The following is a 16,443-nucleotide window of genomic DNA, read 5'->3' as shown; positions in this document are numbered from 1 at the left end:
ACGATGACCCGCCCACTGATTGTACGGAATGCGTAGCCGTACTGCAGCTTCCCGCAACCGACGCAGCGCGACCGGGCATCCGTCGTAGACCGCTGCGGGTTCAGCAGAAGCGGGTCAATCTTCGCCTCGCATTGCTTGCACGTAGGGCCCACCATTTTGCAAACTGTGAGTATGTTAGCAAATTATATTGTTTAAACCAATTACTTGCGTCCAAATATTAGCCAATAGCACGGTACTGTAAGGCTGGTATTTATTATTAGGCAAAATATTAAAATGTTTTAAAATATTACTATTTGGCTTAGCTTTAATATATTATTATCAGATTTCCAAACAAATACATACTTTACATGCAATAAAAGTGACAAAAACAATTATCTATCGTGCGCGCATGCATTCGTCGGGTACGGTGCACGGGAGCAGATACCGCAATGACCGTGCAGCCGCGCGCCTTCATTGCACGGTGGCAGTGGTGAGTGCCAGGTGAGGTAAAAAAGATATATATTCGCAAAGTCCCTACAAAAAGCGCTGGTCGTGAAGCCTACTTTAGTATTAAAAAATACTATCGTCTCTACTTTAGAAAGTCTGTGGAAAATAGCATCGCCGAGCTCTTACAAATGCGGCCTGTGAAGCTTATATTAGTAATATTAATACTATTAATATCGTATATAACATCCCTGAGCTCTTACAAAATACTGGTCTGTGAAGTCTACATTAATAATAATAAATTTCTCTATTTGAAAAGTGTGCAGAGCTCTTAGAAAATAAAGTGGTTACTGTGCCCGATTTGCAGTACATACGACAGGTTTTGCGTCAGTAATCAAGTATCTGCGCACTCGCCTAGCTGTTTGCAGCCAATCGATGTGTTTCATTCTCGGCAGAAATGTTTACCTTACGTCCAATCGCGAGGGCGAGAGGCGGTCTGATCGTGCGACAGATCCAGTCAGTGTCGCAGGTCGGCAGGTATTGACCAATCAGGGCGCGAGTTAATTGCGTCACGCTTTTGGATATATTTGTAATTTTGGCATAGTTAGGTCGAGTCAGAAAGGTAGGCGCGGTCGGTAAGATGGGAGGAAACTGTATTAGACAGGCCGACTGTAGTCATGCCAAAAGGCAGGAAAAAGCAGCAAGAGAGGAAACGGACGGACTGATTGACAGACGGACGGACGGACGGACGGACGGACAGACACGCTACAAGGTTAGGGAGCGGGAAACTAGCAGTCTGGGCGTCCGCTCCGCGGACGCTAGGGCATGGCTGGTTGGTGTAGAGAGGGCCGACCACCTCCGCTGCGCTGCGGTGGGCTTAGAATTTCTACTCAAAGCGAAGCAACATATAATAAATGTATACTGTGATCTACTTATGTTACGTTCCAAAACAACACCGCACACAGTATCTATAGTGCTCACATGTTGTGGTAGACATGACCAGGGTTTATCGTGATCTGCAAGATGAGCACCATCTTACCCGGGAAGGTTTTGTTTAATACCATTTGAGCAAATAGCTACCAAAATGACACGAATCGGAGGCGCGCGTGGCTAAAGCGTTTATATATGCTGTGTAGAAGACGTGTCAGTTTCAATGATGATCCAAATTGGCATAGATCGGTGAGGGATCTCAGTTTAGCTGGAGGAAATACGCCTACTTAGCCTTAATACCATCGGTCACGTCATCGCTGTGAGACAGTCGACACCATTTTTTTTGCGACGGTCTATTAGAGCAAGGTTTGGTCAGCCTATCCCGCGAAGTACCTTTTAGAGCAAGTAGGTTTTGTCGATGGTTGCCACAAACACCAATATTATGCCTTGAAATTCTTCCGCTGAGCTGCTTATGATATTAGCGAAGGGTATTCCACTATCTTCCGCATGCATTGATCTTACTTGCACTTACTGACTTATTTGCAAAGCTACTGACTGACAGAGCGGCGTCGATCCTTTCCGAGTAGCAAGCTCTGATATGTATGACGAACATGCGAATCCATATCGATATAGGCAGATTATCATATCGTAGTGGTCTTTAGATTTGAATCGAATAGTAGCTCATGTACGTTAGATGCTGTATTCCGGCCACTACTTATCAGCTTGGCGTGTTGTTTGCTATGTCCGTGCATTGCTGATTTCGTAAGCTCGTCGGCGCCACGCTCTCGCGGTAGCCAAAGCACATTGGGTCACTTTCGCTTTCTCGGTACTTTTGCGTCATGGTGCTGGCTTACTGTGCTTACGCGTCTAATGGAATAGCATATATGACTCAGCGCGTCACTAACTGGGCACAGGCCATACCGCAGCGATGTAGGCAAGCTGGCCGCGCGTCTCTTAGCAGTAGTGCTTTATACGCGCGCGGCGGGTACACCTTGTAGCCATCCGCGACTCATATGTCGACCATTATGGACAGGACACTAAAATACAGAACTGCATACAGGCACATCGACCTGCAACATCCACCTGTACGCTCTGCATTACCGCACACGTGCTCGTATCTACGTAGACAGCAACGGTTTTGTCGCACGTAGTACTCACTCAAAACTGTAGTTTAAATTTATGAGCGCACATTAGTGGAATATACTCTGTGAACATTGACGATACAGATAGCGTGGCTTGCCTTTGTCCAAGTGAGGGAGTGTACGTGTGACGCGTACGCAGATAGAAACGGCCAGCTTGCGGCTGTCCACAGTAGATACCATGTGCTAAATATTATTTGAAAGGCGCTACGCTGTTTAGGTGTGTCAACAATACTGACTGCGCCATAGGCTGACTACCATATGTGCGACCCCGAGCCTCGCCCGGTCAGCCAGTATACTAAATACAAAGATAGGAAGGAATGTGGGGGCCTAAAAGGGTGTATTTACCAATTACTTGCTCATCTGCTGCTTCTTTCGCTCGATGTACTTGGCGTTTCGGGCGGTCAGCTTGCGAGGGCGGCTGCGCCTCTTTTTCTTCTTGGGGTACCAGTCAGGGCCCATCGCCTTCTTGACGTTCGCCAGGCTTTCCTGGCGGCGCACTTCGGCCGAATCAGGTGGTGGGGGCTTTTCCTCCCAAAACTCAACCGCTTTTGGGCCGTTCTCGCAGGCAATACAGCGCCGCACGATGTCCCGCCCGCTGATTGTACGGAATGCGTAGCCGTACTGCAGCTTCCCGCAGCAGACGCAGCGCGCTCGGGGGTCCGTCGTAGACCGCTGCGGGTTCAGTAGAAGCGGGTCAATCTTCGCCTCGCATTGCTTGCACGTAAGGCCCACCATTTTGCAAACTGTGCGTATGTTAGCAAAATATTTTGTTTTAACCAATTACTTGCATCTAAATATTAGCCAATAGCTTGGAAATATAAGGCTGGTATTTATTATTTAGAAACATATTAGACAGTTGATACTAACGTTTTGGCTTTGCTATAATATATTAATATCAGATTCCCAAACAAATACATACTTTACATGCAATAAAATTGACTAAAACAACTATCTATCGTGCGCGCATGCATTCGTCGGGTGCGGTGCACGGGAGCAGATAGTGCAATGACCGTGCAGCCGCGCGCCTTCATTGCAAGGTGGCAGTGGTGAGTGCCAGGTGAGGTAAAAAAGATATATATTCGCAAAGTCCCTACAAAAAGCGCTGGTCGTGAAGCCTGCTTTAATATTAAAAATACTATCGTCTCTACTTTAGAAAGTCTGTGGAAAATAGCATCGCCGAGCTCTTACAATTGCGGCTTGTGAAGCTTATATTAGTAATATTAATACTATTAATATCGTCTTTATTTTGAAAAGTGTGTGGAAAATAACATCCCACAGCTCTTACAAAATACTGATCTGTGAAGTCTACATTAGTAATAATAAATATCTCAATTTGAGAAGTGTGTAGAGCTCTTAGAAAATAAAGTGGTTAGTGTGCCCGATTTGCAGTACATACGACAGGTTTTGCGTAGCTGAACGCAATAATGAAGTATCTGCTGGCTGTTTGCAACCAATCGATGCGTTTCGTGCTCGGCAGAAATGTTTACCTTACGTCCAATCGCGAGGGAGAGAGGCGGTCTGATCGTGCGACAGATCCAGTCAGTGTCGCAGGTCGGCAGGTATTGCCCAATCAGGGCGCGAGTTAATTGTGTCCCGCTTTTGGACATATTTGTAATTTATGCATAGTTAGGTCGAGTCAGAAAGGTAGGCGCGGTCGGTAAGATGGGAGGAAACTGTATTAGACAGGCCAAGTGTAGCCATGCGAACAGGCAGGAAAATACAGCAAGAAAGGAAACGGACGGACTTATTGACAGACGGACGGACACGCTGCAAGGTTAGAAGCGGAGCGACTAGCGCTCTGGGCGCCCGCTCCGCGGACGCTAGGGCATGGTTGGTTGGTGTAGTGTGGGCTGTCCGCCTCCGCTGCGCTACGGCGGATGAAAGAACATTCTGAAATCAAAGCTAAATGTATTATATGCATTACGTGCCCTACCAAGTCCGCGTTCCAAAGATCTCTCTGTACACAATATTGTTGGTGTGTACGCTCCCGTCCTCATCGATGGCCTCTGGATCCACAGCAATCTTGATCGCCTTCCTTGAAGTCACTCTCGACAAAGCCACATACAGCTGGCCATGTGCGAAGACCGGTGATTCCAAGTAGATACCCACGTGGTGGATCGATTGTCCTTGGGCCTTGTTGATAGTCATGGCAAACGCTGGAACCACGGGGAACTGCTTACGCTTGAGTTTGAACGGGAACTCCTTGTCATCGTCCTCACTATAAAAGACGATCCGAGGAATGAACACCTTCTTACCCTTGAACGGCCCGGACATAATGCTGGCCTCGATGCTTCTCTCGCGCAGTGACACAACCCGAAGCCGCGTTCCGTTGCAAAGTCCTGCGTCGCTATTCAGGTTTCTAATCATGATGATAGGTGTTCCAACCTTCAGAACAATTCTGTGCGGAGGGATACCGGAGAAGTTAAGCGAGTTCAAGAACTCCTGCTCAAACATGTTTGTATCCGCGACCCCTTCGAGGCTGTCCACCGAGAGATACTCCTTCGTCTCACCCGATAGCCGTTCCGCAACCATGTCGTTGATACGCCGAACACTTGCATTTGTGGGGGCTAGTATGGCCCGCTCAACGAAGTATTCATCGGGTAAATTCTCAGTATCAACGCCCGGGTACACCGCATCTATCAAGGCGTTGACATTGCGGACTCGTCGGTCTTCTTCAACTTCGTCCAAGTCTCGCTCGTGCTCCTCGTCCGCCGGAGGTAGTAGCCTGAAACTTGGGGGAGGCTCCATATCCGCGTCTTCTTCATCAGAGGTAATTTGTTGGACCCGTCGTTCTGGGATGATACACATGTCGCGTGGAAGGCATATGTCGCCATCACCGATCTCATGGTTGACTGGATAACGGCCTTCTCCGATTTGAAGTAAAAATTCAGAGAACTCTGCTAGCTCAGCCGCACTGGCCGCGTCTGGGGCGGTGCGGACACGCATGTTCTCGGTCAGCCGCACTTGACGCAAATGCTCCCATAGGGGAGAAGACTTGAAGCAAGCTTGAATCGTCTCCGCACGCGTAGCATTCTTAAGTACAGGTAGAATCTGGCGGTGATCACCGCTGAACACCATTACCTTTCCACCGAACGGCTCCAGCTCGTTCTTCATGATATCCCGAAGCGACCTGTCAACAGCCTCAAAGCAAGCTCGGTTCATCATCGGCGCTTCGTCCCAAATGATCAAACTCGCGCTACGAATCAATTCGGCTTTTTGGCTCTGCCATGAAAGGCTGCACGTCGACGTCTCTGTTAGTTTGAGGGGAATCCGAAACGTTGAATGCGCGGTATGACCTCCAGTTAACAGAGTGGCTGCAATCCCACTCGATGCAACCGCGATGGCAACCTTACGTTGCATCCGAACGTGAGCGAGTATTTGCTCGAGTAGAAACGACTTTCCTGTTCCACCCGGACCATCCAAAAAGAAAAGCTTCTCCCCTCCAACCGGTCTGCTCACAGCAGCAATAACTTGGTCAAAAATATCCCTCTGGTTGCTGTTCAAGTGGTCTGCCTGCTCCGCAACATGCTCCAGTTCGTTTAGGGGGTACGCGTCAATCTCTTGCTGGACAACATCAACAGACTCTGAATCCGGGTCGTCTACTTGAGCGGATACATCGTCGTAATCGGCTAGCAGAGGAAGGCCGTACATGTCGAGGGACTTTTGGTTCGAAACCAAGTAATCAGCCAAATTCTTCAACGACTTGTACTCCGCCATTCGAAGACGCACCTCCTCTTCGCGTACATTATGCAGGTCTGCGTCTCTTACCTCAATGCTTCGTGCATAATCCTCTGACATATCCTTCTTGAACCTGTCCCATAGATCTTTGGCATTACCAGGCATGGAGTAAACCAAAATGATGCCGAAGAGTTGGCGTAGCTGGTACGGCATCTTGACCTCGGCGGCTTCGCGTAAGCAATGTATCCACTCGTCGTCATTTTCCAAATACCCAAGCGCCAAAGCGGCTTGCTGATATGTAGGATGTTCCGTACCATCAACCGTTCGAAGATCCGCAAAGGACTTAGGCGAGCGTCGGTTACACAGGAGAAGTCGCAAGTAGAAGCGTTCTGGGTCCTGCGGAGATACGTGTACCAAGCGTCCCAGAGAAGCAACGTACTTCTTGTACGGTTCCCACGTCTTGTGTTCCGTCCACCTGTACTTCCGCGGTACATCCTTGTACAGTAGATTTGCTGTAGCTTCTGGGTTACGCGCGCACAGCTTGAAAAACTCCGTCAGCATTGATCTGTCCCCGCGGTTAATCAAGTTGTGAAGCTGGGGGGTCGTCGCTTGGTCGCGATAAGCAACCATGCTCATTCTTTCCAAATGAATAGGTAGCGTCACAACAGAATGTGTTGATCCTTGTGTTGGATGCATGAATAGCCGCATGCAAGCTTCTACCGGAGAAATATACCTCCCGAGGAGATACTGAAGAATTTCGCTCGCCCGAATTTCTTCGCCTTCAATCGTGATTGTCGTCATGTCCGAGCCCTTGTAGACGTACTTGTAGATGTACTTGATGGCCTTGTTCGTGGCACAAACCTCGACGTTAATGTGGCAGTTGTATTTCTGCGACAGGAACGGATTGTACGGGACCACCCATTGATTGATGGTCGCGTTGTCCCATACTTTCCCCTTATGGCACAGAATTCCATCCGGACGGCGACCACGCTTGTACGTGGGGTATTTGTCGGGGGTCATCACCGTTTCGGCTGCGAGCGCCTTTGGAAACTTCTTGGAACACCTTCCGTTCTTCATACACGGGCAATTCGGGTTCTGTTGACCACAGGGTCCATGCAGCATATTAGAAATCACCGTATCGTACAGCTCGGGGTACTTCTCTTTATCCGGGAGCTCCGAGGACACCAGCTTATCGACGTCTTCCTTGGTAGTGGGCTTGTCCTCCGGACGCAGGATAAGCAGTATGTGGGCGTGGGGAAGACCACGCTTCTGATATTCCACTACATGGACTCGAGCGGCTTGAATCCCCAGCACACCCTCATCGAGATCCTTGTTAAGAGCTTTTAGTTTCTCCATGAACACGCGAGCCACGATGTCCGGTCGGTCGGATGCTTTCTCTCCACGGCGTAAGTTTTCCTTGATCTCAGGCCAGTTCGGGTTGCATGTCATCGTAATGAACAGGTTCGGGGCTCCTGTTTCACGGACGATAGCCATGGCATCCAAGAAGCGTTGGTACATATAGCGGGGACCACCTGTAAACTTCGGAGGTATGATTATCTTGCGTCCAACCTCACCCGCATCTGGCTCCGCTGACTCCTGCTCCGTATTATCCCCACGCCGAGTCCTACGTATGGCCGCCTCGTCGTCAGCTGCCATTCTGTGGATTTCAACAGACTCGCCACGCAACGCGTCCGTGAGTCCCTGGAGGGTTTCCAATCGATACTGGAGCTGGTTCTTCTTGATGAAGCGCAGGCGTTCTTGTTCGCATTTGGCCCATTGGTCAACGCAGTATTGCTGCGTCAGTCGCCCACCGCGCAGGATAAGAGAATTACTAACCGTCCGGTCGTAAAGCAGATACGCCTCATATTCCCGAACGGACATGGTTAAGGGGTCACCGTGGCGATCGACGGGATTACCAACGTAGGGGATATCGTAAGTCCATCCATTGTCTCCATAGGGAAACAGTAGAGGGTACTGCAGTGGGTCGTAGGTAACGCTCGTCTCAAAGATGCGCTTGAAACCTCCTCCTGTTGTGTGTAGGATAATATCCCGATGCTCAGCCGCGTTTGTGTCGATCACAACGGCTGCCACCTCTGATGCAGTTGGGGTGTTATGCGTACCCGGATTCGCATTCCGTGTGACGTGCAGACGCAGCTGAAGGTGATCCCCCTCCGGAAGAAAATTACTCAAGGCTAACGACGGGTCATGGTCATCAACGTCTTCCCCTGCCGCTCGGCGTCGTTCGTGTTCCCTGATGGCTGCTGCATACGCATCCCAGCCACGATCTATCAAAAATCTACGCGCGTTGATAAATTCTTGTGTGTACGGATTGTGCGCCACCATCATCTGGTCAATTGTTTCCATGACGGCGCGATCGAGGCCTTGCGTCATGTTCATACGGCTTCGCACACGCGCATCCATGTCTGGATCGTTAAAGTAAACTTGGGCATACATGGAGCGGCCGAATGTTGGAGGTAGTAACGAACCCAAGCGATGGCACACTGACCCTTGTACCCGGAAGTTGTAGACACCATTCCGTGTCACGCTTTCGTCGACGTTGAGAGGCCGAGACCGCGAAGCTCCCATGGACGTAAATGCGAATACGTTGTTGTAGGCTCGGATTGACCGCATGAAGGTCGGGTTTTCGAAAAGTGATAGTAGAGCATCAGGTGCTGTTCGCGAAGATGGAACGAACACCAGTCCGTTACGACAGCAGCATCCGTCGGTTTCTTGCGGAAACTTCCAAGCGTTGCAGTAGTGACAAACTCGCTCGTTCTCCCCGTTGTCGTCCGTGTAACGCGTAAAGTAATGACGGCCACCAGCCACCGTGGAAGGGTCAAAACTATCGTGGTACGCGAGGCCCTTCTTATACTGCCGAGATCGTCTGCGGAACCGCTCTTGCTCTTTTCGCTGATCCCTTTGTTCTTCCGTCATGGCGTCTCTTCGAGCTCTGTGCGCGGCTGCGTCCCGCTCATGCTCTGCTTGACGCTGCTCATCCGTCATCCCCCCTCTATGGTCTCTTCGTACCGCTGTATTCTCATCGCGATCTACTTGGCGCTGCTCATCCGTCATGCCCCCTCTATGGTCTCTTCGCGCAGCTGTATTCTCATCGCGATCTACTTGGCGCTGCACATCCGTCATGCGCCCTCTATGGTCTCTTCGCGCCGCTGTATTCTCATCGCGACCTACTTGGCGCTGCACATCCGTCATGCGCCCTCTATGGTCTCTCCGCGCAGCTGTGTTTTGATCGCGCTCAGTTTGGCGCTGCTCATCCGTCATGCCCCCTCTGAAGTCTCTCCGGGCAGCTGTGTTTTGATCGCGCTCAGCTTGGCGCTGCTCATCCGTCATGCCCTCTCTGAAGTCTCTCCGCTGTGCTGCGTTTACATGACGCTCAGCGTGACGCTGCTCATCGGACATGCCGTTCCTGCGATATCGGTGTGCGTCTGTATTTTGGTCACGCTCCGCTTGGCGCTGTGCATCTGACATGCCTTCCCTGCGACTGTCGTGTCCCACTGCATCACGAATCCTTGCATTTTGACTGTCCTCCTCTGTTCTTGTGGCTCTGTGGTTGGACTGCGCATCTCGATAATACGCTTGATGAGCTGCCAGGTCTTCTGGAGCCATTCGATCGCGTCGTACCCTCGCTAGCTCGGCATCTCGTCCGCGGTCTAAGATAACTCGGGAGTCGGATCTGTTAGCTCTACGTATCCGCTTCCTCTCCGCATCCTTCGCTCGTGTCCGTAGTTTTTGTGAGCTCGTCATAGCAGCTCGCCTGGCCCGTGTTCTTTCCGCATCGCGCGCACGTGTAGCCGCAGCTCTATCGTCTGCATTCCCTGACGCTCCAATCTGGAAGCCGCGGGCATTGTCGACAGGGTGTTCGCAATGCGCGTCCTCCTCAAATCGTCGTTGATGCTCAGCCGGATCGTCTTCTTCTGTCTTCTCCTCACTCTCTACCGCCGGACCAGTTACTCTCATCTGTCCGGATTCAGTTGGTGCTGGGGTTTCAACTAACTCAAGCTGCTCCAATTCTTGGATTGCCTTGCGGTAGCGGGCCTCTGCGGTACGAAGCCTCTGTTTACGGAGCTGTCTATCCTTACGCGATTCTTCGTGGGATTGGGATGCGTTCTCACTCCGGGCTCGTTGCACGCGATCGTCTAGCTCCTCGCGGGTAATTCTAACCATTGGACAGAGTTAGTCGAGTTAATTCTGCATCAAAGCCCGCTACACAATTGTTGGGGAACCTTTTTCTTTTCCTCGGGCCTCTTGCCATGTCCTTCTACCTTGAACGCGTCTATCGCCTGATCTAAATGGAAAATAATTACATGGGCGGTTAGACTCGAAAGTCTAAGTGCACTGGGAGCTATTTTACAGCTATTTCATGAATATAAGCACCAGAACATGGACACAGTAGCTTAAGCAACGTGGTATTCGAATAGAACCCCGAACTTTCCTTTCCAGTACTAATCCAGAAGCTCTCTGTGAATATAGCACACCACTGTCATTTCCATCCCGGCTCCTCGGATTACAAACAACTTAGGGGTATCGTCACTCTAGGGGGCTTGTTGGTCCAGTCAGCTTTTGCTTAGGCCCTCCCCTTGGCCGACGTGTTACAGCCCTCAGCTCACGGTCCGACGGGTCCAAATTACCTTGCACGGCTGTGGACCAAGCAGCTGTACATGGTAATTAAGACGCCGCATCGCGCTGTTGCCTCTTGGGTACGTCAAAGCTGTTGCCTCATCCCTGTTGAGTGGTTGCCCAGGTCTGTTCGATACCGTCCAGCCCTTCAGGTTATGTCAGTAGTGTCCGAGAACGACCCAGCCCCTCACGGGGCTCACACAGTTCCGAAAATGCTCTAAAACTGTCTATTATGACGCTATGCTATCTAAGTGTACAGGCGCGGGGCTCACTCATTCTCTTAAAGTGTTTTTTTTGTCTTGATCTCTTGTTCTTGAGCTGTCCTTGCACTTGGTCTTGGGCTCCTTGCTCTTGTGAGACCGACTGCTGCATTCCTTTCCGTCCCGCCAGAAGTGCTCTCGCAAAGTGTGTTTTGATGTGGGAGCTCACACTTTAAGAGCACCTCTGTATTGCGGGACTGTAACGATTCTTCCGCATGTGGCTGCAACTTCGGTTTGGCCAATTGGCAGCACGCGCCACTCGCTTTTGGAGCGTGGACACTCGCGGTGGGTCTAGGACCCCTAGGCGCGTGCATGGTGGTAGACGCTCCCAGTCACACCCACCCCAACCTGATTGCTATCGCTACCAACTGCCATACCACTTTGGAGTCTCGGGGCAAGCCTCAGACTGTATCCTGAGAGGTCTCTCTTGAATATAAAGTAGGGCAAGGAGCCCCACGCCCGTACATACATGCATATACATCTAAAACTACCCTACTGCTATTATACAGCCAGCGCACCTTGTCCTCTCCGCGCCGTCGCTCAAAAATCCGATTTTGTGTTTTGAATGAAAAGTGAGTCGAAAAATATTGCCCAATCAGGGCGCGAGTTAATTGTGTCACGCTTTTGGATATAATTGTAATTTTAGCATAGTTAGGTCGAGTCAGAAAGGTAGGCACGGTCGGTACGATGGGAGGAAACTGTATTAGACAGGCCGACTGTAGTCATGCCAAAAGGCAGGAAAAAGCAGCAAGAGAGGAAACGGACGGACTGATTGACAGACGGACGGACGGACGGACGGACAGACACGCTACAAGGTTAGAAGCGGAGCGACTAGCGCTCTGGGCGCCCGCTCCGCGAACGCTAGGGCATGGTTGGTTGGTGTAGAGAGGGCCGACCACCTCCGCTGCGCTGCGGTGGGCTTAGAATTTCTACTCAAAGCGAAGCAACATATAGTACATGTATACTGTGATCTACGTATATTATGCTCCAAAACAGCACCGCACACAGTATCCGTAGTGCTCACATGTTATTGTAGACATGACCAGGGTTTAACGTGATCTGCAAGAAGAGCACCGTCTTACCCGGGAAGTTCTTGTCTATAATCTCGTTTGAGCGCATTGCTCCCAAAATGACACGAATCGGAGGCGCGCGTGGTTGCAAAGCTAATATATACTGTACGGAAGACGGGTCAGTATCAATGATGCTACGGAATATACGTTGATCGGTGAGGAATCCCAGTGTAGCTAGAGTAAGTACGCCTACTCAAACGTATTTTACCCATCTGCACGTCATCGCCGTGAGGCAGTCGACACATATCACCGATTGCGACGGTCGAATAGAGCAATGTTAATCAGCTCCGCGCGCGAAGTATCTTTTAGGATAGGTAGTATATGCCGATGGTCGCCACAAACATCAATATTATGCTTTGAAATTATTCTGCTGAGCTGTTTGTGATGTTACTGAAGGGTATTTCCACTATCTTCCGCATGCATTGATCTTACTTGCATAGCTGACGTACTTTCTGACTTATTTGTATAGCTTCTGACTGACAGAGTGGCGTAAATCCTTTCCGACTGACATAATACTGGGTCCGATATGTACGACAAAAGGCCTCGTCCACATCGGACGAAGAGGCACCACTGCGTGCACATTCTTTTGACCGGCTGCAACATACGAAGATATATGGCTGTAGGCAGAGTATCAGATCGTAGTGATGGTTAGACTTGAATTGAATAATAGTTCATGTACATTAGATGGAGTACTTTCGCTGCCTACTTATCAGCTCGGCGTGCTATTTGATGTGTCCGTGCATATCCCGCAATGCCGCCAATGGGTGTTGTCGTGATAGCCAGCACCCATGCACTGGGTTACTGCTGCGATCTCGGTACTTTTGTATCGTCGTGCTAGCCTACTGTACCTACGATTATGATGTATCCGTCTATATGATCCAGCACGTCACTATTCGGGCACAGGTCATACCCGCGGTGATACAGGCAAGCTGATCAGGCGTCTGTTAGCAGTATTCAAAGCAATATATACGCGCGCGGCGGGTACACATTATAGCCATCCGTGACTCAACCGAGCTCTTATCTCGGCCATTATGGACAGGGCGCTAAAGTAAAGTACTGCGTACAGACACATCTCCTTGCGATGGCCGCTTGTATGGTCATCACTACCGCATACCAGGTTGTGTCCATGTAGACAGCAGCTTATTCATCGCGCATAGTGCTCACTCGATACTGAAGCTTACATTCGTGAGCGCACATTAGTGAAATATAAACTGTGAGGGTTGGTGGTACATATAGCATGGGTTTGCGTGTGCCAAGTGAGCAAGTGTACTTTCCATCTACGGTAACGCGTATGCAGATAGGAACGGCCAGCTCGCAAGGGTACACAGTAGACACCATGCGCTAATTATTATACGAAACGCGCTACACTCCGTAGATGCTTGGCAGCACCACAGTTAGTTTACCATATGTGCGGCCCCAAGCCTCGCGCCGCCCGCCAGTATACAAAATACAAAGATAAGCGGGGTAACGGGGGCAATAAGGATATATTATCCAAATTACTTGCTCTTCTGCTGCTTCTTTTGCTCGATGTACTTGGCGTTTCGGGTGGTCGGCTTGCGATGGCGGCTGCGTCTCTTTCTATTCTTGGGGTACCAGTCTCTCCTTCTTGACGTTTGCCAGGCTTTCCTGGCGGCGCATTTCGGCCGAATCAGGTGGTGGGGGCTTTTCCTCCCAGGACTTAACCGCTTTTGGGCTGTTCTCGCAGGCAATACAGCGCCGCACGATGTCCCGCCCGCTGATTGTACGGAATGCGTAGCCGTACTGCAGCTTCCCGCAGCAGACGCAGCGCGCTCGGGGGTCCGTCGTAGACCGCTGCGGGTTCAGCAGAAGCGGGTCAATCTTCGCCTCGCATTGCTTGCACGTAGGGCCCACCATTTTGCAAACGTGCGGATGTTAGCAAAATATTTTGTTTTAACCAATTACTTGCGTCCAAATATTAGCCAATAGCTTGGAAATATAAGGCTGGTATTTATTATTTAGAAACATATTAAAAAGTTGATACTAACGTTTTGGCTTTGCTATAATATATTATTATCAGATTTCCAAACAAAAACATACTTTACATGCAATTTAAATTGCCTAAGACAATTATCTATCGTGCGCGCATGCATCTGTCGGGTGTGGTGCACGGAAGCAGATAGCGAAATGCCCGTGCAGCTGCGCGCCTTCATTGCACGGTGGCAGTGGTGAGTTCCAGGTAAAGTACAAAATATATATATTCGCAAAGTCGCTACAAAAAGCGCTGGTCGTGAAGTCTACTTTAATATTAAAATACTATCGTCTCTACTTTAGAAAATGTGTGGAAAATAGCATCGCCGAGCTCTTACAAATGCGGCCTGTGAAGCTTATATTAAGCATATTAGTACTATTAATATCGTCATTACTTTGAAAAGTGTGTGGAAAATAACATCCCAGAGCTCTTACAAAATACTGGTCTGTGAAGTCTACATTAATAATGATAAATATTTCTATTTGAGAAGTGTGCAGAGCTCTTAGAAAATAAAGTGGTTAGTGTGCCCGATTTGCAGTATCTGCGCATCGCCTGGCCGTTTGCATCCAATCGATGCGTTTCGTGCTCGGCAGAAATGTTTACCTTACGTCCAATCGCGAGGGCGATAGACGGTCTGATCGTGCGACAGATCCAGTCAGTGTCGCAGGTCAGCAGGTATTGACCAATCAAGGCGCGAGTTAATTGTGTCACGCTTTTGGATATAATTGTAATTTTGGCATAGTGAGGTCGAGTCAGAAAGGTAGGCGCGGTCGGTAGGATGGGAGGAAACTGTATTAGACAGGCCAAGTGTAGCCATGCGAAAAGGCAGGAAAAAGCAGCAAGACGGGGAATGCGACGGACTGACGGACGGACAGACCGACAGGTTACAAGGTTAGAAGCGGGGAGATTAGGTGGCGGGAAATGTCTTCGCAAATCATTTCCACTGAAACATTAAACGTGCTCTTGCTAACTCGGATAAACTTTCGGAACTCGTCGTCACGAAGGTTGTAGAGCAAAGCATGATGCGCCACGGAGCGAACAACGTTCTTTCAATCGCCAGAATAGCGCACGCGATTCAGAGCTTGACGTAATATCACGAGCAACGATAGTAACGAGTCGTCGTTGTCGTCGCCGTCGGACGTTTCCGTAACAAAGTGCAGTGGAAGCATATTACGAAGCTCGTGCAGCATTGTCAACTGGAAGATCACACCCGACACCTTGAGCTTCTTGAAGTCAGACGGCGGCATGATTTCTGTGAGAGGAAAGATATCTGTGATTATTCAAAGAGAGAAAGGAACGTCACGCAGAAATGATTATCTCATCGCGAGAAATTATGAGCTGCAACCCCCTAAAAATGTTTTCGCTTTCATTTCTCGTCGCATCGCTTGGCAAAGATGAGCTCAAGAAATGATTAACTGAAGCCCCCTATTTTAGAATATAATTGAAGTATAATACACGAGCAAATTTTGGCTGCACGCCCTCGAAAAAGTTTCGGCTTTGCAATGGGCACTCGGTAAAGACTATCGTACTGCAACTTGCGAGTGGATCTTACGTGCATCCAAGCCATCGCTCAAACGGACAGCGAATCCCCTGATCTCGCTCTCCATACAAAGAGCCGAAGTGTCGAGCTCCCAGGAGCACTGAACGTAGCCGAAACTTGGCATCGATGAAACAAACTCGAACACCAAGATATTTCTCGTGTCGAAGTTTAGACGTCCAAAAGTCAACAACCATAGTGAGGCGTTTAATACAACCAACTCGATTGTTTTTTTAGACAGGAGGTCATCTCGTTTCGGGCGGCTACACACAGCTCCACTAAAGCATACGTGACGTTTCTGGCGCTCACTACAGTCTTGAATTCTTCTTTGAAGACAAGTATACGAGTAATTATGGACTCTTCGTACTCTCCAAAGCGAAATGGAAGGTTGCTAAAAATTATTCGAATCGTTTCAAGGAGCATCGATAATTGCATCGTGTCTTCTCTGCACAAAGCCGACGCCGGGATCCGTATCACTTCATCCTCACGACTGCGCTTACGTGCAGTCTAAAGTATCGTTTTTGCTGAGTAGATTTGATGGGTTTCGTATAAATGCTTCGTTGGGTCTGATGTTTTACCATCGTGCAGCTAAAGAAATGTACACTTGCGTCGACACGCATCACTTGCCATACACAGCCACCCGACAACAGGTGTCCCACGAAAAAAGTAATTCACACGAGCTCCATACTTAAACGTGATCGAACGGTGGTTGCGTGGAAGTGGTAGAGGTGTGCAGGTAGGCGTCGGGCGAAACTCGAGAACGGCAGAGCGGATGCAG

The 16,443-nt window shown here is 49.6% G+C and overlaps 1 protein-coding gene across 1 annotated transcript; it reads right to left on the bottom strand.

Annotated features, from left to right (window-relative positions):
* Positions 1-4,424: 4,424 nt before the first annotated feature.
* On the bottom strand, positions 4,425-10,355 carry PITG_22904 (helitron helicase-like protein; the record flags this gene model as incomplete). Its single annotated transcript, XM_002902465.1, has 1 exon — positions 4,425-10,355. One exon carries the CDS (start codon positions 10,353-10,355, stop codon positions 4,425-4,427), a length of 5,931 nt encoding a protein of 1,976 aa, XP_002902511.1.
* Between the last annotated feature and the right edge of the window lie 6,088 nt (positions 10,356-16,443).

The sequence above is a fragment of the Phytophthora infestans genome, genomic scaffold (genome assembly GCF_000142945.1).
Source record: "Phytophthora infestans T30-4 supercont1.17 genomic scaffold, whole genome shotgun sequence".
In the NCBI taxonomy this organism is placed as follows: domain Eukaryota; phylum Oomycota; class Peronosporomycetes; order Peronosporales; family Peronosporaceae; genus Phytophthora; species Phytophthora infestans.
Note: the sequence above shows the minus strand (reverse complement) of the source record. Positions and strands in the feature narration are given on the sequence as shown.